The sequence below is a fragment of the Tinamus guttatus genome, unplaced genomic scaffold (genome assembly GCF_059628265.1).
Source record: "Tinamus guttatus ecotype Peru unplaced genomic scaffold, ASM5962826v1 Tinamus_guttatus_pri_ptg000052l, whole genome shotgun sequence".
Lineage (NCBI taxonomy): Eukaryota > Metazoa > Chordata > Aves > Tinamiformes > Tinamidae > Tinamus > Tinamus guttatus.
In genome coordinates, this window is record NW_028288586.1 from 11,240,662 (window position 1) to 11,263,777 (window position 23,116).

A 23,116-nucleotide genomic window follows, 5' to 3' on the forward strand; every position below is an offset into this window, starting at 1 on the left:
AAGCTGATTTATTGCATCTGCCAGAGGATGTTTGTTCCTTTATAATGTATAAGCAGTTTTACTGTTTGGAATCAACCTTTGACATAAAGTCTTCTTCTTGATACTTACCTTCAGGTATAGTAACTTTGCAGTGTTTTCACAGATGAAAAATAAATACATGATAAGCATTGCTAATATGATAAACATTTAGCAAGGGGAATTCCATGGTTGCTTTGATCTCATCTTTGCATCTATTATTTTCTTTTCCACCAAATTCCTTGGGTAATACAGATTCTCTTCTGAGAAGCTGAAAAAGATGAGGAAATCTCTCTGATGGCTTCAGAGTGAAGCATGGCTGTGCTTATTCTGCATTGATAGTCAATTCTGCAGATATTGGCACTGAAACCTGCCAAATTCCTTCCAAACCTTCCAAGAGTATAATCTCTCTATGTTAGTGAAATGCTTCCTACACATCTGGGATTTGCTGAGAATTTTCATGCAAATTATGTGAGTTAGATAATCAAGCAGAAGTGGTATTCCTTGTAAAACTACAAAAACAGCTTGATTGTAAAAATAATTTGGACATGAGATGAGGTGAACTCTACAGGTCAAAATTCAGGTTTGTTTTCTGTTATATAAGTTTAAAAGTCAAGAGAATCTTTAACATTTGCATAGGTGCACTCACTGCTGTTTGGGGTACCCTGCTGTAAGAAAAGACGTCTCTTCTGACTATCTGAAACAGTTAATTGCTGTGTTGCTGTCCTCCCCGTATTTCTGACTGCCTCTGTGCTATTTATTTTCTAGTTACTTTCTTGTAGAGTAAAATATATGCTAAAGAACAGATGGTCGTTAGTCATTCTTTAGCAGTCATTTCTCCCTAAATCTGACTTGGGGTGTTGATAAAGGCAACAGACTAATTGGTTCTTTCTAACTCTGAAGCAGTTCTTAAGTCCAGGTTTAAATTATTCTAGAAGGTTCATTTTTCTCTTTTTGGTGACACCAACAGGCCTGAATACAAAACACCCTCTTTTCTGAACATGTTTGTAGAGGTATTGTACTTAGCATGCAGCGCTCTCCACATTTAAGCGAGGGTTATAAACGTGTCATTTATAAATCCTGCCCTTCCATCCCACAATGTCCAGCCAGCACCTATGTGCCCTGTCCTAGGGGCTGTGTGTGAAGAAAGCGGGGAGGCTGGTGGTGTGACATTCCTGCTCCTGGTGACTTGCAGCAAAATCCAGCGCAGAGCAAGTTGGAACAGCAGGAGGTAGAAGCCTTTCCCTGGGACGTAGGAGGAGACTTACAGGGGTGAACATTATCATCAGAGCTAGGGCTTGTGCAGAAGCACAGAATAAGCCAGCCTTCCTCCAAAATTTTAAGGGACTAAATATCTTATATTCTTGAAAGACAGTTTTCACAGCTCTCTACCCACTTAACACCCCGCTCCAAAGCTTGTCTTCGGCTGTGTCTTGGAGGGAGGGGAGTTAGTGCTGAATCTCTAGCTCGTCTTTCCTCTGCTCCTGGGGATTTGCTTAGTTTGGGAGTTCCAAGAAGACCGCTGTAATGAGAGTAAATAAAATAACTGGCTTGGTTCAGTCATTAGGTCCATACTTGTCTTGAAGAGTAGTATGTGCTGCAAATATGTGTGTCACTGTAAGAAAATTCTTTAAAAAAGGGGAGCTGCATGCAGTCAAGGAACTGGGATCATGTCTGGATCTTAAGGACTTTATCAGTTTATTCCTTCATATGTCACCATCACACACAACCTTTCCATTGTCAAGAACCCAGACTTTTCCACACTGTGGTGAAAAGTGTAATGTATATCCACTGTGGAAGAAGAAGGGAAAAAATGAGGGAGAGAGGATTCACATTCAGTTCTCGCTAAGTAAATTTAGCTAGCATTGCCACTGAGGGAACTGCAAGCATAAAATTAACTTCTTTTTTACATGAATTTGCTTTTGATAATAGCAGCAGATAAAAACAGAAATGAATTCTGTTAGGCTAAGCCTTTACTCTTTGTAGTGGAAAGCTAGACAAGGTTTCCAAACAACCCATTTCCTGTTCTTATTTCTGTCAATACCTGATCTTTAGTATGCATTTATTTCTGGTTCTGTTTTCTTAGGGATTTTTAAATGATGTGGCCTAATAAATTTAATTTTACATTTTTAAAAATTATTTGTGTTTTGAAATCGGAATTTCAATATATTGTCCCACAAATCTTTGTTTATAATTATTTTCGTATTTTCTCCCTAACTGTTATCAGTTAGAGAAGTATCTTACCTGCAGTAATGGTTGATGCATAATGTCATAGGGACTGAATCAGCAAGGCAGTGAATGCATAAGCAGCTGATAAAAACAGGCTGAATTCCAATAGTAACAAAAATTATTTCCATTGTTTTGCTCTGTATCTGCCAATAATATACTATTTTTTTTTTTTAGCCTAGTGGTTGTCTGTGTAGTAAAGAATGCTGGAGTTTTCTACAGAGAAAATACAGTTAGAAGCAAAACATTCTATTTTTTCTATAGTTATTGCTAAGATTAATTTCTTTTCTCTCAGGGGTAAACTATTTTGTGTTCCTCTGCCTCTGAATACAGGAAGGTAAGAAGGCAGGCTCCTTCCAGCTGACACAATGAATCTTAAACCTGCAGTGTAATTTCATCCTAAACTCTATTCTCAAATCAGAATGTTTATTTATTTATTTACTGTGGGAGAAGTGCTACATTTTCCCTCTGTATTTGTTTTGTGACTGCACCTTGATTTAGAAATAGTTTAGATAACCCAGATATTGGATGAATCTGGATTCCCGCTGAAACTTTCTAGAGGGCTCTGTTGGGTTTCTTTGTTTGTTTTGTTTTCCCCCCAAGTTTTCCTTCCCTTTCCAAGAGATGTAAATGGCAAGCAACCCTCTGATTGGTGTTTTAATGAAGATTAAAGTCTCCTGTAGACATTTGGTGACACATCTTAATCTCTTTGGTGTGATGAGCTGTAATCATGTTAAATAAGGGAGCAATGTAGCTCTACTGTGCAAATTTCGTTTTATCACTTTTCTTGATTTTTTTTTTTCTGTAATATCTATATTCTAGTGACTCTCACTATTTTAATTCATATTTTTTCCAAATTAACTTCTACATGAATTTCTAAGTTAACTGACCTGCTCCATTTACAGACTGATATTCCCCTCGCGGATTTTTGTTGCAGGTCTGGTCTCAGCACAGAGCTATTAACAGAAGCTAATGTGGAAAAATTATAACGGGAAAGAGGAATACAATAAAATATTCACAAATGATTTTCTGCTCAAAAGTTCTTCTGTAACTATAGCACAGAGTAAAAATCAAACATGAAGGTGATTGATTGCATGTTAACTTCAACAAGAATTTACAGCAATTGGTTCTGTTTTGCGCTAGAGTATTGTTTGAGTAATACAATTTACTGAACAACCTGACTAACTGAATAAAGATTTACATTGCTTTTTATATTTTTTTCTCCACTAGCAGTTTAATGACAAGTTCTTGTTCATCTGATGACATTGATCAGGAAGAAATTCAGCTTGCTTTACAGGCTGCTAAAATTGCCACCAGAGAAAAGATCAGATCCAGATTTCATGGCAGCAATGATCTTATCCACCGGCTTTTTGTCTGTATCTCAGGTATGGGAGTGTCTTTTTGTTCCAAAAGCCTTATTCACCATTTACACTGAGATGCATAAAAATAGAGGGTAGTAGAACGGAGTACGAACAACATAGCCAAAAGACTGTGGTTTGGGGCTGAATTTGCAGCCTGATCTGGCAAGGTCTGTTGAGTGAGACCAGCTTCCAGAATCAAAGAACGCAGACAGCTTAGACCTGTGGTAATGAAGAGTTTGGCCATGCAACAGGCTCAGTTTTGTAGCTCTTTCTTTTTCTTGGTGGTGCTTTATGCTTTACAGGGACAAAATTTGATCCAGCAGTTGCATATTGATATGAAATGTGTTTTGGTATTATGGTAATTTAGTTTAAATAAATGTGCAGTTTTTATCACTAACATAAACAAGTAATCCCCTCAAGAAGAAATAGGAGACAATTACTAGGAGCAGCACATAAATTTAATTGGGGGATGGTAATAGTCTAGTAATAGTTCCATCCTTTTTTTCAAAACTCCTAGGTGTTGCTGACCAACTGCAGACAAACTATGCTAGTGATCTGAGAAGTATCTTAAAGACCTTATTTGAAGTTATGGCAACCAAACCTGAAACAGAAGACAAGGAGAAGCAAAAGAAAGGTAAAGAGATTTAAGTATATATATTTTTCTATCATTTTTGCTAGTAGCTGTATTCGGTTCTACGAACCATTAGCAGAATTTCCTTAACGCTTTGTTAAATGTCTCTGCACAGTCATTTGACTTAAGCTTAAACCATGGAATTACAATGTAAACAAGATGAAGCTAGTAGAAATACATATGCATAGGAATATGTTTTAAAGCAAATTTTGAAAAAGTTGTCATTTTCAGAGTGCTTCTGCTCATTTTCATATCTATATGGATAGTAGACTAGTGTTTCTAGACAGTATGGTTATAATATAATGTACAGAGAGTTTGAGCGATGAGGATTTCTGTTTTCCTAGTGCTTTTACATGAAACACTAAGATAAAAGTTAGTTAAATTTAGCAGAAAACCCTTCAACTCTGCAGTGAAATAATATGTTACGATACATAATGGCCCTCTAGTGCTTACGTTGAAACTTCTCCTTTTGGTTTGTTTTACAGTTAATCAGGGTTTAAGGAATGCAGCACTGGAAGATTGTGCTTTATGTCAAGAAAGTATATCATCTTCAGAACTTGCAGCAAAAGCCAGAGATGGGGACTTTGAAGGTACTTTCTTATTTTTGAAAAATAAAATAAAACAAAAATGAGGTATAAAAAATAGTCATTAAAATAAAACTCATTTATAGTTTGGCTCTTGAAAGTGACTGTAAGATGTTTCTGTACTATGATATATAATATTATAATTCAGATGATAAATCAAACATTTTTTCTAGAGCTCATTTTAAAGCAACTTGAAACTTCGGGTTATAGAAATTGCCAATTCCTTATGAATACTTTTGTATTAATGTAGAAAGTTTTTGTATAAAAAAGACTTTAAAATAGTATGTGACACTACATGTCACAAGTCTCAGATAGCTATGTAAAAAAAGCAAAGCTGTAAGGTTTTCTCAGGCAAATCTAAAGAGATCTTTTGTGTCATTAGGCTTGCACGGATTTGCTATTTTTTTTTTTACCTCACAGAAAACATACTTTTCATATTTTCTGCACTTCTCTCTGAAAAAGATGGTCAAAATATTGCTGTTGTCATATTCTTGGCCATGCCCATATTACCGGAAAATAAATTAGAAAAAGTTAGTTATGAGAGACTGTTCTAAGGGTGTGCCCAAAATGCTTATATTACTTGAATATAAGCACTATATGATACATACTTGAATATAAGCTCACTGATATACACCAAGAGTGTTAAAAATAATAATAAAAAAGCATATGTAAGTCTCAAAGGAAAAAAAGCATATATAAGTCTCAAAGTTTAGGGCAGTTCGAAACACTGAGGGCTCAGAGTTGGGTTTTGTGTTTGGAGTTTTTTTGTTTGTTTGCTCTTTTGACAGAGCTGCAATAGTGCTTAGATTTTATATATATGTGTGTGTGTATGTATATATATACATATATATATAGTGCTACAGCAGTAGTGTGTTAAGTATTGTATAGGTAGTGAATAAAAAGGCATCAGACATCTTATAGTTAAAGAAAAAGAAAAGAGAAGGCAGATTTATGGGATACAGCAGACAAGAAAGCAGCCAGCTTTGGTCTTTGGACACAATGGTGATTTTAGCACACAAGGAACCCAACTGTTGGGCAGGTCTGTGGTTGGGGAGAAATACAAACCAGCCATGACCTGGGAAACTATCCTAAACTTTCCTGAAATTCAGCTGTGTGGTAATCTCCCTGTGCTTTAAAACCTTGTTCCACTGTTGTCTCTCCTTGTGTGGATGTGTGCAGTGTCTGTCCACATGCACCACTGCTCTTCCAGCCGGAGGTTTTGAATCCAGCGTGACTGAGAACTGAGTGATAAACATTTAAATCTCAACTCGCCTGCAGAAGGGAGGCCAACAGACAAGAAATCTTAGCTTGTCATTTGTAGGAAGATCAAAAATCACAATTAAAAAAAATCTCTTGAAGATTAGTTTTAGAATAATGCTACATAATTATAATATATGCTTGCATAGAACCTACAGCTTGTTTCTAAACCCTTCATTTAAAGGTAGAACAGGCTAGAGGATTTCAAATGCAATCTATTTTAGAACAGCAGGGCTAATTCATGCATAGTGCACTGTAGAAATAATATCTTCTGGAAGAAGATGATTTCGAAGCAGATAAAGAATTGCTCAATAATAATTTTAATTGATTTTTCTATTGTGCCATAATTCAGAATGTGACAAAGTTCAGCAAAGAACTTTTTCCGCATAAAACCATTATTTTAGTAAAATATGTACCGTATATAGGCTGCAGTTTAAAAGAATGAAAGAGATTACTCTCTACTGTTTAAAATTATATTTCTTTGTTTTGAGTCGATGCTGATGCTGTCAGTGAATTTGACTTACAGAGCTCAAAAGCAAGTTACTCTCAATTGCAGGATGCTAAATAACCCTCACACAGTGGATCTGCATTTTGTCACGGCAAAGCTGCTTCACCTCCATGAAAGGTTGTTTGGCTGTTGCAGATCCTCAGCCGTTCACTGTGTCTTCCGCAGGCACAAGGAAGTTTTGTGTTTGGGGAAGTGCAGCTTCCGGCTGGGGTGTTATTTATTGAAACTGCAGGTGTCTGGGTGCCCAGGTGAGCAGGTCACTGTGGCTTTGGCCCTCACGTTGTGCAGAGGGTGTTGGAGCTGCCGGCTTTGTGCTGGGTGACGTTTGGGTGCACGTGAAGGGCTTGGTGGTTGGGGCGACCTCGGCTGCTCCGACGTTTCTTCCCTGCCTCTTGCAGGGAGGCTCATGGATTCTTCCTGCAGGCCACCAGCAGGAATGAACTGCGCCTGTCACTGTAAATATTCAAAACAAATCTGTTGCCAGCACCACATCAAAATTTCTTTTCAATATCATCATTATCTTTTCTTGAACATTATTTCAGTGTTTCAGGCCACTGTTCTTGGTTTAAAAAGAAAATCAAAACAATTTAAGGCAAATGAGCCTAGTAGGTCCTTCCTTCTGCCATCGTGGCAGGACACAGGCACCTATCAAACTGAAAAAGCCCAGTAAATTACCTGCTGGGAAAACTATTTCCAATTGTCAAATCCCTCTTACCAAAAGTACCAGATATTTAAGATTGCATCCAAGCAATGCTAATAAAAAAGTAAGCCCAGCAGCTCAAACAAAAAAAAAATTGAATAATTTTAAGATTCAACTGATGATTCCAGCCTCTCCACAGATTATGAAGATGAATCACTTGTTTTCGCGGATTTCTCATTCTTGCCCTGTATAAAACCCACCAGCTGGTCTGGGTCATAAAACAAATATGAATGTTTATTATGAGCCAGCTGACATTGCCAAAGGTATAAGAGTTAAAACCTGTGACCTTCTGAAGGTTGAAATACAATAAACTACAGATTAACTGGAATTCCAAAGCAAAAAGCATTTTTCAAACATACAGATGAGCCCATGGCATATATCCTTAGCTGTAATTTTCTAATGTTCTGGGATTTTTTTTTTTCTAGGAAACAAATGTATTCTTCCGAGAATATATAAAGCAGTACATTTGCATATGGAGAGAATATGTAAATCCATTTCTGTTTTTCTAGCATATAAGGTGAATTTATACAACATTCCCTAAAGTGAGGCTTAAATGTAATAGAAGTTCAGTATATAAACTGAAAGCAACTTTGCTTTTGAAAACATTCAGAAAATTGCTCCTCCGTTCATGTCATGGGAATGTCTCTCTGCTGGGATAGTGCTGTATCGGTCCTAGAGACTGCAGGACGTGTCACCGCTTTCTACAAAATACATTGGGGAAGTAGAAGTTTGGCTTGAGCCATTTATGTGTCTGGGATATTGTTTCCACTCCCAGCATAAATCTTTCCTTGCATATGCCTGTGGTTTCCCATATATGTACAATAGCTTCTAAATTTGTGTTTCTAAAAAGATTTGTATTAATTTATTTAATAATATGTAATTCTGATCAAGCCTAAGTCCCTGATTGCGGCTGCATTTGGAAGCCTTAGAATTGCCCTTGTGCACCTGATGATTTTAATAGCCATCTTTGCATGGCTAATGTGAGTTTGACCACCCGAGAGTTTGAGGATGATTTATTGCTCAAGAAGACGCAAGGAAAAAAAAAAAGGAAAAAAAGAAAAGTGTTACGAAGCTGTTTGTGCTCCACAAAAGCTTCCTGCAGCCCTACATTTGTTTCGCCTCCTTCACCCGTGCGGAGCCGCCCCGCTCGCTGCGGCCGTAGCGGCCTTGCTGTGGCTGCCAGTCCAAGGTGTCGGCGCCTGCTCCCTGCGGAGCACGTGGCGTTTCTCCCGATCCCTTCCGTCTCGTAACGCTGCAGCCCTCCTGCTTTTGTCAAGTCACGGCTCCTCGCTGCTCCCTAACCAGCAGCACCAGCACCGTGCAGTAACTGATGATCCTAAGGCTCAAGCTCTTGTTCTTTCTGCCATAGGGAGTCATAAGGTCAAGAAAACCCTCCCATGTTCCTGTGTGTGCCGAATCTCATCGCTATGAGCCTAGAATTAGCTGTCAACCCCGTCTGAATGTTTCGATTTTTATTTTGGTGCTCACGTGCCTATGGCTCTCTCTTATTTATAGCGATGAGCCGCTACACTTCCAAAGTGGAAGAAGTTAAACCATTGGATAGTTCAGTGGCCAAACATACTCTGCCCATATAACTTTTCCATTTTTAACTTGTTATGCAGCTCTGCATGCATTCGGTTAGAGGAGAATTTAGTACTGAATTTCCCAAAATAAGAGGTTTTATAATCAACCGAGCATATTTAATCATGCATGTAAAACTACTGGTTTTCCAAATGTGCAGGGTTTAGATAATATTTCAATATTTTGGTCTGAGTTAAGGTTAAAGAACTTGTGTAGAGTCTGTTTTGAAGACCCTTTAAAAATATTATCTCTGTCTATATGCACAAGTATGAAATTGGGATTTCATTGCAGGAGAGGGGAGAAGCCCTTGGTGCTTGCAAAGCACAAGTTCTTTTGGCTCCACAGTGACTGAGCTGTTGAGATTTTGATTATGTTTGATTTTTTTTTTTTTTTGGCCTAGGAATACACATACCACGGATCTAGGTTGTAAAACCTCTGTCAAAAATGTCAGGAGAAAAATATTTGAAATCCAAGTGCGCTTTATTAGAGCAAATACTTTGTAAATCTCAAATTCGGGGGCTTCAGAATGTGTTTTTATTTTGTGGTCTGAAGAAAAGCCAAGAGGATTTAAAATAGTAATAATAATAATTTAAAATTCATAATGAAACCCTGGGGTAGAATGTTTTATTACTCTTGCTGCCTGTTGCCAGGAAAGCCTCATAATCATGTCTATATGGGGGGTACAGAGTCTCAGATCCATCTGATTGAGGGTGAAGAATTGAACCTCAACCCAGTGGCAGTCAGTCTTTTCTGTCAGAGTTGTCTCTTTTTTTTTTTTTTCTTTTTTTTTGGTTGTTTCTTCTTTCTTTTTTAAATAATTATTTGGTTGAAGGCATCGCTGGTTATCTGCCTGCATCAAGATGGTTCCAGACGATGCTGACTTGGGCAGAGGTTTGAACTAAAGTCTACAAAAGCTTTGTGCTCTGGTGAGAACATTCTGGATTTGCAGAGAAACTGTCTTAAGTTGGACAAAGCTATGCCTGAAGTTAATAAGTCTCTGCCTTTCTTTTCTCCCTTACTCCCAATTTTCATGAAATAATATTGTCGAAACAAAAAAAAAATTTCTCAATAAATTCCAAGCCAGCTGTAATCACCACCAACCACATGTCCTCGCTGAGATTGCATTAGTCCAATAGTCTCCAAGGGATCTTGGTAAAAATTGGAGATTGCCCAGAATGACGTGCAGAAAATTGTATGTCAGAAGGGACAAAAAGGTTCATTTTACAGTGGCAGTTGAAGTGAAGGGCAAAGTCATGTCATCTTGCTTCCCTACTTTCTGTACTTTAAACTGTAAGAATTTAGCATGCCTCACAATTTCTGCTTCTATCAGAAGGGCAAGCTCATCTGACCTTTCTTGCAGCTCTGAGGATAATGCACTTTGACGGCTGCAGCAGCGCAAGTTCAACGCGCTGCTGTAGGAACAGCCCTCTTAGGGTTAGTCTGGGAACAGGATAATCAGTGTTACGCTTGAAGTGCTCTAAAATCTAATATATGTTGATCCAGGAAGAGCTTACAGTTTGAGTTCTGCATTAATAATATCTGATAAAAATGACAGATTCAGAAAGGTTTCATTCTCTGAATTTGTCTGGCCATAATGCAGACCTTGTCACAAGTTTAGCATTTAGCAGGTGGTGATCTACAGGCTGTCATGCTGTGCAGGTTTTCCAGTTCGTGTTCTTCGACACTACAGATTTGCTAAACTGGGCCTGCTTTTAGAGCTTTAACATTTTTATTTATTTATTTATGTTTCTCCTCAGCCCATGCAGTCTCTCGTGTTTTAGGACTGCCAAACAAACTTACCCTTTTTGGAGATGGGTTCAGTGTTATTTCCGAGCTGTGTGATTCAAAAAGTGTCCAAGAGATTGGATTTGTATGGGGTACTTCCCTCTGAAGCTGGGTTCCGTTCTGAATTTTGGTTTTTCTGCCTTCAGAATTGCTCTTGCCAAATGTCCAGCCCCTCATGTCACCCAGCAGGACCTGTTCTAATTAAAGAAGATGCTGGCGTTGCCTTGTACGTTGTCGTGTAACGTCGTTCGAATCACCACTGATGGATCTGGGTCTGGGCTCAGCAGCTCGGGCTCTCTTCTCCTTGTGTTCTATGGCATAGAAATGTTCTCCTTCCTTTGTCAGATTAGGTGGGAGTGCAGCACATCTATTCCACATATTTAAGCAAAATGAATTTCATATGTGCTTTTGGGCAGTGTTTCCAACGTGTATAAGTTTTATTGTGATTAAGTTTTTTTCATAAATCTTCAGCTTCTTGGGGTTTTGTGACAATTTTAAGTTTTCATAGACCAAAATGAATTACTTGAGATTGCAGAGACAGAAAGATGAATTCTAAAAGCTACAGCACAACTCAAAGGCTGTAGGATTTCATGGTTTATAAGCAAGATTACAATGCAAGATTTTTGAATAGTTAAAATTTAGCAACACTTTCATTTTTTTCTTCTTTTTTAAATGTCGTCTCTGGTTTTCATGATACTTGATTTTATCCTGGGCCTTTAAACAAATTTTCCTTTCTTTAGACTTATGTTTTTTATTCATTTGAATACTTGTTTTTCCTCTTTGTCCTGCCCCTTTCCCGTACATGCTTTTAATGTTTTCACCTTCTCAAATTTATCTCTGTAGTCTTTCTGTCTTGGTTAATTCCTTCCCTCCCTTCCTCCTCCCCTTTGATGTTTCTCTTTTGGTCTTCATCTGCTTCCCAGCAGACTTCTCTTAGCCCTCATTGCGTGATAAAGCAATCGGCCAATTAGCCCACGAACAAGGTTTTCTCTCTACTCCGTGTGCAAATCCCTGAAGCACAGGGAGACTTTAGGATATTCTAATTTGCTGTTGCATGCAGAGCAAATGGAGCAGAGTAGCCAGCAGAAGGACCATAACAGAAGAAGCTACTGCCCTGCTTCCAGCATGGCTTCAGGATAGTTTAATTTATATAATTCACTGTACTCATCATCATCACAGTGCAGCTTCGTGTCCCCACGAGACTGCTCTTCAGAGAATGTTTCCAAAACCTGTTCTATAAAAAGCCTGCTGACTCAATCATTAATACATGTGAGCTGGGAAGGCTGCTCCATGGTTGAGTGAGATGGGGCTGGTGGAGGAACCCAGGAATTAGAATTGAAGGTGTCGAGTCCTCTTGGTACCTGTGTGGCGTGAGAGGGTCTTGAGCTGCTCAGAGCTTCGTCCTGCATGCAAGGTGCTGAGCACGTGAGCCCTAACCCAGGACTGCAGTTACACCTTCATTCCCGAGCAAGCGTGTAAGCTAAAAAGGAAGCTGCTGGTTTTGTAGTCAGCATAAAGATTATTTGCAGGCACAACCCGAGTCAAAAGCCTGGGGCTCACGGCCCTGGGGTTTTGTATTCCATATGCTATTTCCTCGCTGTGAGAGTGTGTGGTTTGGAGCAAGGCTTTTCCCTACCGCTTTCTGCCCACACCCCCTCGAACAGACGGACTTACCAGCCGGAGCTGGGTGGTGAGGATTAGAGCGGTTAACGTTTGCACAGCATTTGGGATGCTAAATGCTGTTACATAACGAAGTGTTACTATTTGAGGGTGTGCTGCAGTGCAGCTGATCCTGACGCCAGGAAACTGGGTGTTGGGAGGGCACTAAAATGCAGCAGCAGCAGCAGCAGCAGCGCGGGGCCCCGCAGCCCCTCGGGCCGCCTCGCTCCGGGGTCACCATCCACGCCACAACGTGCCCTGCAGCTCGTGCCCGTGCACGGGAGCTGGGGAGTGGGGAATCGGAGGAGAGGAGACTCCCTCTGATTTGGGAAAGCAGTCTGGATTGAGGCATATACCGTTTGTATACATCTTGTACCAGGGGCTTGGGAATTTGGTATCGTGCAGTCATTAAAACAAAGATGGCAAATGAATTCATCTTACAGTAACTGAATTCTCTAACGGTAGACTATGGGCTACATGATTCCTGTAGACGTATAAGGTCCCTATTTATCAAAATCCTTTCACTGTCTCTTGACATATACATTTTTACCTTTTTTTTCTTTGAATTTAGCACTGGAGACAAGTCTGTGCAAGGCCACCCTTCCTCACACACACGCGCGCAAACACACACACACACACTCTCTTTTCCAACATTTTACATCAAGGGCAACAACAGGAAAACAAACAAACCAGATCCAAAATTGCAAACACCTGCTGATAAAAGCTGCTTTCTGCTGATGAGCTCCATAGTCTCAGGGTTAGGGGTACGTTAGCTTATAATGTACCTGCACTAATCATGAAGCTCAGGAAAGGAGTGATGATGGTACTCACCGCTCCAGAAGTTTCAATCAATTCGTAAGGGAGTTTACAAAAAGGCTCTGCACTGTGTGGCTTTTCTCAATGTGTTAAAATGAATTTCCACACTAAAATGAACGTTCAGCCCATTGGCAAACCATAGGTAGCAAAGTAGGCAACTTACCAGACTGCTCCTACCAGCTCTGAGGTTGGGCGATAGGGAGACCTGGTGACACGGAGCTTGTCCAACTTCCTGAATTTTTCTGTCTTTAAAATTAGTGAGAATCGAGGGGAAGATTAACTCCCTGAAAACAACACAAAAACTGCATAGACTAATGGCAATTTTTGAACAGAAACATCTTTGTTGGTTTGGTTATTTTCCATGGAATACATGTGACATCCCAAAGGACCTCCCGGATGGAGAGTGTGGAGATGCTCTAAGGTCGGCAGCCTTGTCATGATTTCATGACAGAGATTCCTGCAGAAGTGACATGAAGTGTTCAAGATCCATGTCACAATCTGGTACTAGGAGCAAGTCACACCAGGCAAATTACATGTACTGCCTAGGCAGGTTGCAGAGGGAAAAAAGAGAAAAGAATGAAAAAATTTTTGGCTTCATTGCGATTAATGCACAGACTTAAACTGATAGTCCTACTGTGATAGGAACAATGTATTTTACAGATTTTTGTAGCAGATCAGTCCTATCTGTCTAACTCTACTGCTCCTGGGGTGCAGGTGAAGGGTGCCACATGCAGTCTCTTTCTCCCCAACTTTGATGTGACTTTATTAGAAAACAGCTCATCCTTAAACAAAAGACTTTACTTTCTTTCCTAGTTTAATTTCCAAAATAATTCAGAGGAGCTCAAAAGAGGTGCATCAGGATTTAAAATTCTTGTCTTTTTTTTTTTTTCCACTTACCTGCTCTTTGAACATTTTTTACATTGAAAACTTTTGGTTTTAAACTGGTAAGTGTTGCAATATGACAAGCAGATTAAAGTGGGTCATAGTTACATTTGATAGAAGAACACAGTGGAAATTACATGGATTTTTCACGTCATTATCTTCAACAACTGTTCATTCTTGTTGCTACTGTGCGCACGATGTCTGTATGAAGTGCACCACGTATGTTCCTGCTGGAGAGCAGCCCTTCTTGAGGCAGGGTTTTGCTTCGCAGGTTTGTGACTCGGCAGTCCCGTGTTGCACACTGTAAATAATACTGGGAGAGAAGCTGCACCGAGGAACTGGGGTAAATACATCCCTGTTCCCTTGTGTCCAGCGCTTCCTTCTGGATAGAAGTTGTCTTACCCTTGATTAGATATTTATTAACTTGGTTAAGCAATCAACCGCGTCACTCCTGCACTCATAATTCTGGACTCACTGAGGTCGTGTGGGCCTGTCACTAGCAGAGGCAGTTTGAGAGAAGTGGGGAGCCTAATACACTCTGATTTGTAGAAGACAAATCACTTCCCTGCTTTGCTCTTTGGAGAGGTTGTAGAGTTCACAGGAGAAACTACCTACTGGGTCATGCTGTTAAGGGTGATGGTAGTTATTTCCCTGCTAATTTTTGTATGCTATGCAAAAATGCAAAATGATTTTGCATTTTTGCTTTAGCTGCTGGCAAGGCAGACTTCCAGTAAAAGCACTGGTAGTTTAGCAAAGGGAAATCGGGTCCTGAGTTTATCATCACTGGGGTTGCTTACCTCATTGTAGAAAAAACAGCCTTTTTGTGGAAAGGGCCGAAGAGGTTAGAAATGGCATCAGCACTAGGTTTGTTTTGGCAGGTGATTGGTTTGTCACTGGTTTGTGTGCCAGCCCTGCTTAGTAGTCTCTCATCTTCATACTTTATTTTGCCTCTCTGCTTTTCCTTGCCACATTTTCAAGTCCCCAGGTGGCAGGTGCTGTTTCAGGTGAAGCGCCTGCCCCAAAGGTCTCTCAGGGAAATGGGCAGTGGTGCCGCTTCATCCTCCTTGCGCTCACCTAGCTGCTTCTTCCTAAAGCTCCTTGAGACGCTTACATGAAAACTACTGCTGTTAGATTTTATTCTCCCTGCTCCCTTGAGGATCTTACAATCACGTGTTTGTTTTCATTCCCTTTTGAAGCGTGTTCCCTTTTGTTGCTGTGTTTCTGACAGATCCTCCTGACTGGGTCCCAGATGAGGTCTGCAGCTACTGCACTGCGTGCAAGGCTCCCTTCACCGTCATCCGCAGGAAACACCACTGCAGGAGCTGCGGCAAGGTGAGGGCTCGGGCACGCGCGTGGCAGCGGGACTCGGCACGCCGGCTCTGCACCACGATTTTCCAGAGCAACAAGTGTTTCTGTATCTTCGTGGGCAGCTATTCCACTTACCTCTGGAAAAGAAGGGGAGGGTCTGGGATTTCATACAATAGCAGACATTTGCCCTCTAAAAAAACCAGAGGTCCCTGTTGAGCTCCCTGCACCTCCAAGCTGTAATGGACTTCCCCGGCAGTGCGGTGCTGCGAGGGGAGAGCCCCTCTCCAGCTGCTCCAGCAGCGCGTCCCTTTGCTTGCTCTGAGCCTTTGCAGGGTGGTGCTATGGGGCTGCTGCTTTGAAGTTCGTGGGGGAGGAGGGAACGAGGGAGAATAAAGCAGCTACGTGCCTCGGAGAGCCAGCGGTCTGCACTCCCGTGTCACTTGCTGATCAAAACTCAGAGGGCAGAGAAACTGTGCGCTGACCTCAGCAGTCGTGTGGCACAGAGAGCTGTGAGGATATTCACGGGTGCTCCCTAGGCTCTCCCCGAGCTCTGTGCCGCTCACCCTCCTCCTCTGGAGGAGCCTCCTTGGCCTCTGCAGAGAGGCTGCTCCGTCTTGGCTCACGCTGGCGCTTGTGATCCTGGTCAGATTAGGGGTCACTGGGCTGTGGGTTCCTGCAGGGGGTTTTTAGCTGATGAGTGTTCCCAAGGTGGCGTTCCCAACACACGAGCACGGGCAAACCATCCCTGCCTTTTCTTGAAACCAGTTTTGTCCCAGGAAGTTTTTCAAGGAGCTAAAGTGAAATCTCCCTCTTGTTTTTCAGATCTTCTGCTCCCGCTGCTCCTCTCACTCTGCTCCATTACCTCGTTATGGTCAGATGAAGCCTGTCCGTGTTTGCACTCACTGTTACATGTTCCATGTCACTCCTTTCTATAGTGACAAAGCTGGTATCTGATGTATTAAACTAGTGATGTGTCTATTGGAGTCTTAAACGGACTAATATATTTGACCTAAGCCAAGAATTCACTTGAAAGAGGGACTCTGTGAGGGCATGTAGGCTTTGACATCCATTATTATGTATTTTGTACAGACAGTTTTTACTGCATTTTATTACGCTGCTAAAGGGAAGTACGAAGCGTCTGTAGCTCTAACGCTACAGTACAGTCTTCCATAAATTTATAACATTAACGTTATGATGCCATATGCCGAACAAATGCACTGCGTGGAAAGAAATAGGGCTTAGAGAACTGAGCAAATACTGCTGCTTATCATACATGCTAAGACCAGAGCAGCTGGTTCACTAGTTCATCACAGCAAATCAGTCGCAAAGCTGGGACACTTCTGTGCTCACTAAACTCTAGCATGGCCGTGGCTGTCAGCTCTCCCGCCAGCTGCGGATTAGCTCCTCCGTTACTGGGTTTGTGCCACCTATGCTAGGATTAATCAAAGTGAAAGTATTTCGAATCCATATTCAGTATTTATGAAGGCAAATTTTGTTTGAATCACATAGGAAGAACGGAAGGTCCTGAAGCATTATGTGTCTGTTGCCTTTCATTTTCCGAGCTGAGCAATAACTCTTTAAGTTGTCTTCTAAAAATTAAACTTTATAACTTCTAATTTCCATATTGGGGGATTTTGAAATTATTTATGGCCTGCATCATTTATGCTAAATTCCATTAATAAAAATTAACACAGAGCTTTGATTTCTGTGTCAACTACTGAAACTTAACAAACTGCAGTGGAAATGATTACCACATGAATGATTTATTATTTAAATAGATATTTTTGAAAAAGGTTAGCAGCAAAATTGAGTAGATATGAAAAAGGATTTATCCCATGCTGAGGATGTTTTCAATACTTTTAAAAAAGCAAATATGTCATGATATAATATATTCAAAGGTCCTACAGAATGGTCAACGAGGGAGAGGTTCGTGTTGTCCACTTCTGGCAGAGTAACTGTAAAATATTGCATACTGTTACTTCACAGAAACATTGGCATTTATTTGAAACACCAGGGATTCATTTTTTATATCCACTTGGAGAGGAAAGAAATAAGATTCACGTGGCTTCGTGCTATGATCTTGCACAACCTATTTGCAGCAAGAGCTCCATGAGCACTGAGGTTTGAAAGATGTTTGGACATGCTCTGAGTTGGCTGCATTAAAGGCAGGACACTGCGTGCTGTGGTTAGAGAGGAAATGAGACCAGGAGCCCTTTGCTCTATCCCCTTTCCCGACTCGCAGTGTTACACAGAGGGTTTCAAACCGACACGTACGGGAACAGGAGGAGGAAGCTGTTTGTGGTAGCGCGCTCACGAGCGGGTGTCATTCAAAACGATACAGCAAGACTGGCCAGTGTGGTTTTTTCTGTGGACATTCCCTTCGTTACGTGGTTTTATATTCACTGTTAATGAGCCATATAAGGGTATAAGTTTGTCGGCACTACTGTCATTTTGAATCAGATGAAACAGCTTCACGTAGTTTATGTGTACTGCACAAGCCTTATGATGCTGTTTGTAGATGACTTCAGCTATAAAATGTTATCCTCACCTTATTTATATTTTTATTATATTTTTCCTGATTTTTTTTCTCATGGAGTCCTTGAGCTGGACTGTTGGATTCACCAGAACTTGAGGACATGGGGTGGGGTGAGGTGGGAGGTGGGTAATGCGGTGCAAGCAGTGATACTTATTCAGGCTTAAATCTCAGGCTTCACATTGCAATGATTATTGCAGTTTTATTTTTAGAAAAAAAAAACGATAAATATAATGCTTCTTTTATAGGATAAAAAAAATACAACGAACTACAATTGTGAAATAAATATGCACAAAAAGTTGCTTCTGTGAAAAAAGAATCTTATTTAATGGACTGAGTATTTATTCAAGCTTGTTTTTATTTTGTAAATGCTGTAATTCAGAATCATTTCCATAAATATGGTATTTAAAGATCTCAGACACTATAGTTTCTTATGTAAATACAGACTCCTATTTCTCTTACTGAAAAGCACAATGACTATATCAATACTAATATACATTTGCCTCAAGGAAGACTTTCATCTTGTAATCTCTAGAGATAATTAAAATGTCAGGACTTTCTACTTCCATGTGCTGGGTTGCTCTTTCATTTCTGGTCTGTTTACACACAGTGACAGCTGACATCCTGTCAAAGAATCCAGCCTTAATTCTGCCTTGCTTTGCCCAGTTTGCAAATACCATGAAACATTCAGAGTTTAAATTTGAAAATGGAAGTCACCCTTACACACAGGGCTGGCAAATCAAGCCTGAGCACTGACCTGTCACTGGAGGTTTAACGTTCTTTGCGCTATCCCTAGCCCCTGGCTTAACCTCTCCCTTGCCCAAAGACCTTGTGTCAGTGGCTGCCCCGTACCCAGGGCATATTTGGTCTCCCTGCATCAAATCAGAATCACTTCTGTGTGATACAAATCTGCTGGGAGAATAACGATCCTTGGCTCTACCTGGGCAGTTATTCCTATAAAGTGTGTGAGTTCCCTGTGTTGGTTTGTGGTGCTGCTGGTAGGAGAGGGAACTGGTGCATTGCTTGTGGGCTTTCAGAGACTTGCTTTGTCCACAGACATTAACGTACATCTTTGACAGGCCCTTCCGCTGAAGAAACGTTCTAGCCCTGCGGCGTGAGGGTTTCAGCTCCTCGGCGGCGCAGTGGTTAGAAAGCTGCCTGGGAATTTCGTGCGCAAGCTCGAGATTGCATTTGAGTTTAGCATACAGAATATTTATGGGCCAATATTGCTCCCTTAAGGTGTTTACATGAAAATGAACAGCAGGAGTTTGTCCTAAAGGGATTTTTTTTTTTTTTTATGAAATTTATGGTGCTTGAGGGTTTGTCTAAAGTAGGGTAAAAAGGAACCTCTTGTTTTCTCCAACCTCCCCACTGGTTTCTCCATTCCTTGGGGTGATGCTACAAGATGGCATAGAAAGGTAAGAGTGTTGCCAAAGGCGGCCGTAGCTCTCCCGCTGTTGGGCCTGCCTGCATGAGAGGGTCCCTCTGAACCACGGCTGTTTTCAGCAGCTTTCCCCAGTTTATAACGCGTCCTTCCGGAGCTGTGCTGAGCGTACAGCGCTCCCTCCTCCCTCGGGCTTTGCCAAGGCAGCCTGGGCTCCCTCTGCAGCGGAAGGAGCTTCGATAGAAGATCTGTCTGCCTGCAGGGACTCCTCCTCACCAAGAAGGCTCAGAAACTCAAAATAGGTCACCCGGCGGCTCTGTGAGGAGGAATGGGATGAAAGCGACGGGCAAGGGCCCCAGGGTGGCCGCCATCTGCCTTGGGGCACGCGGGAGAGGGGCTCTGGGGGCGCTGAGGTGGGAGCCTGGCCGCCCGGCGGCGCCGGCGCTCGCGGCCGCGCGTCCCCACCTGACCCCGGCTCCGCGTCCCCGGCTCGTCCCGGCAACGTGCGCTGCGTGCGGCCGCCCTGCGCCACAGAGCGCCCCGGCCGCCCGCGCCGCCTCCCGCGGGGAGGCCTCATCGGGACCGCTCCTTTTCCGGTAACGGCATCTGACAGAATTGGGCGCTGCTTGCGGTGCTCGTGCTGGAAGGGCTCTCCTCCCTGGGCATCCCTTCGAGCGCCCGCAGGCTCCTCCAGCTGTTTTCCCTTCCAGCCTCCTTGGGTGCCTTGCGCTGCGGAAGCATTTGGGGCAGTATCGCACAATGTGGGGCGCTTTCATCCCTGCTGCTCCCGATCTCCCCCCTCAGGGTCCCCGGCACAGGATCCTTCCATCCCTTCATTCCCTGTCCTCACAGTTCTAGGAGGGGCCACTGCTAAAGCCCCGTTCCCGAAGGGTGCTGCTTCCCGCCCTTGCTCCGGAGCACCGGGCCATGCTGCCGGAGAAGCCCCATCAGCCGTGCGATGGTGGGGACTTCACCTGCCATAGGCTTGTGCTATCAAACCCTCATGTGCTTCTGTGGAGCAACTCTGATCGAGTTTTGAGGGACTCATTTACTTATTAATCAGTTTTTCTCTCCAGGCCATTAGTGATTGTTGCTTCATTAGCGAGTTTCCTGGTCATTACGCAGCAGCAAAATGCTCTGGTCTTGTTTTTAATTCAGCTCTCTTTCTTTGGCTTATCTGTGAAAGTTGGAAATTAGGGGATGAAGCTATGAAAGGGAAAAAATTGCTTGCACCAGTTCAAAAATATGTTTTTAAAGGAACTGCCACATGATTCCTTGGCTCTCAATTGCGGAGAAGAAAAAAGTAGGAAGCAGCAGTTCAAAAGTGCAGAGAACCAGTTTCTGAGCTGCCTGGTTTCGTCTAGGACTTTTCTGCCTTGTAGCTGCTGAAATGGCTAATCTGAATAGGGGATCTCCAGGTGAAATGTTCTCTTAGCAGGGAAGAAGAATACAAGGTTTTAGCCACTGACTGTACATCGTCTCTCTAGAAATAACTCTTCCATAATTCGAAATAATAATGGGGGAAGTGAGCTACGGCTCCCATGTGAAGCAGCTCCATTCAAATAAGAAAAATCAGCTATTTTGATGCAAGTCCGTTGAAACAGAATATAAAGCTCTCATGCCTTCACCTCCCAACTGACTACACAGCCCATGCCCCTTGTGCCGGGGGGATTCTGCTCTCCAAACAAGGCTGATGTCCTTTTCTGTAACAAAGCAGGAAAATGCCCGTGCAGCTGTACTGAATGGGTCATGCTTGCTCATCACGCTCTCATGTCTGCTATTTCTAATTCCAGTTCTTTTCTCTCTTTTACTGCTTGATAAAATCAAATGCCAGGAGGAACGCAAGGTGCTATCTTACCTAAGGCACAGAGTGTATTTCTGAGCAGGTTGGAGGAACATCGACTTAAGCAGAGACCAGTGTATGTTATATGTTATTTGTATGTCTCCCCCCAAAATAAGCAGCAATATAAGTTCTTAGTAGATGGAAGAGGATAGAGGGAGCCTTGTCTTTTTGCTTGTGGATCTTTTTTTTTTTTTTCCTGCTTTCTTCTCTTAGGAAGAAAGGCAGAAAGAAAGCATTTGCCTTTTAAAAATCTTCTCCATGCAACAAATAGCTCTTATAATGCGATGTAATTGCACAGGGTACATAACTACTGATCATCAAACAATGTTAGTTTGGTTTTAAAGTAAAGAGAAAAATCATTAACCCCAAATCAAGCAATTATGAAAACACTTGCTCTGAGTGTAAACAGCTCAGAAAGGCATCTGAGAATACCAGTGCAGTGTGATAAAATGCTATCTGCCTTGCATGCTGCTTCTGGAGGCTTTCCAGTGCCCTCCAAAGGTTCAGCTGTCGTCACGTCGCTATTTGCCAGAGGAAATTGGTCCTTGCCAAGTCATATCTTCATTGCTGCTCTTTGTGCTGCTGGGATTTGGTGGCTCATGGCTTTACACATTGGGAGCCCATTCATGATAGTTTTAACTTGTGATATTTATAAAAGGGCTTATGCATCTGGCAAAACAGAAGATGTAACTGAAGGAGGAAAGGTTTTGAGCTGGCATCTTGCTAAAGACCGCATTTCTGGCATGCCTGATACTGCCAGGGAAAAGCCTTGGGAAAGAGGAAAGGGTTGGAAAGTGTGGAAATCTTTCAGGGGAGTGGAAGCATCTATCGGATAAGAGAGAATCGATCTGTTGTACCAAAGAGAAGGTTAATTGAAAATGCAATTGGCTGCACTGTAAATATCTGCACTGGGTGCACGGATCTGATAACAAGGGCTCCTCCGTCTGCCTGACAGATCTAACAGTAACCAGTGGCCAAAGGTTGACCTGACTTGAACAGATTCATGTGAGCTGTAAGGGGCTAACTCTTGTGGGGGTAATTAGCTGCTAAAGCAGCGAGCCAACAGCTTGGTGAGCCCTCCATTCCTGAGACTGCTTTAACTCAGCATTGGAGGGTGTCCTAAACGCACAACGGTGCAACCACGGGTACTGGCACTAAAGCTGAGGTGGATGCTTGCTGATCTGAACTGCACCGCTGCTCTGTGGAAATGTTTGTGAAGGTCTCAAAAATGCATAAATCAGTTCTTAAATCAACTGCTTAAATCTGCTGAGTACTAGTGTCAGCATGAGAGGGAGACTCCTGCAAATGCCTAAGTGGGCCCGCTGCACTCGGGATAACTTCTGTAGGTAGTGTGGCATGCATGGGCAATTGAGTAGCAACTGCATATACAAAAATCATTTATTTCACATATTCAGTCTTTAACTAAAAAGAAACAACCCTCCAGCTTTATTTTCCTTTGTAATACCTGGGCAGGGCTCTGCTGCTCAACTGAGCTAATTCTTGCACCTGTGGGACATGCAGTGGCTTAACGGGCGCAGTGGGCTGGAAATGGGGAAGTTGTACTTCTGTTCCTGCTCCTCCTGGAAATTTTAGGCAAGTCACTTTGGGGTTAAGGCAAAGGCCTTGCAGTAACTTCCAAGGACACTGTATCTGATTCCAAATCTTTCTTGCACCTCAGTTCGCCAGCCATAAAACAAGAAGGATAATTCTATTTGACTAAGGAATTGGGCATGGATAATAGTGGCTGGCTCTGCACAGATGTTGCTGTGATGTACAACACAAGATGTAATTAAATATCACGCACACAAGAGATTTATATGTGCACACAAGAGTGTGTCTGCCCCCAGGACCAGGACTTGGGCTCCCGTAGCTTTCCCTGCATGGATGTGGAGGACAGACTGCTGGCCCTCCGGGACTTCTGCTGAACCTCCTCCGAGCCCCGACTGTCAGGCCGAAGGTCTGTTCTGCATATCCGCCTGAGCTTTGCAGCAGAGGTGTTGCAATAATGCTCTGCAGCCCAGTCCATAGGATATTGTAGAGCAA

General features: G+C 42.2%; 1 protein-coding gene across 1 annotated transcript in view; it reads left to right on the forward strand.

Moving 5' to 3' along the window:
- Positions 1-17,064, forward strand: part of ZFYVE28 (zinc finger FYVE-type containing 28) — a 120,020-nt gene extending 102,956 nt beyond the window's left edge. Inside the window, exons 10-14 of the mRNA XM_088540055.1 lie at positions 3,472-3,626; positions 4,120-4,236; positions 4,719-4,823; positions 15,234-15,337; positions 16,136-17,064. Of these exons, the coding sequence (XP_088396181.1) occupies positions 3,472-3,626; positions 4,120-4,236; positions 4,719-4,823; positions 15,234-15,337; positions 16,136-16,267 (613 nt within the window). The 3' untranslated portion in view covers positions 16,268-17,064. The remainder of the gene's footprint in view (positions 1-3,471; positions 3,627-4,119; positions 4,237-4,718; positions 4,824-15,233; positions 15,338-16,135) is intronic.
- Positions 17,065-23,116: the final 6,052 nt, after the last annotated feature.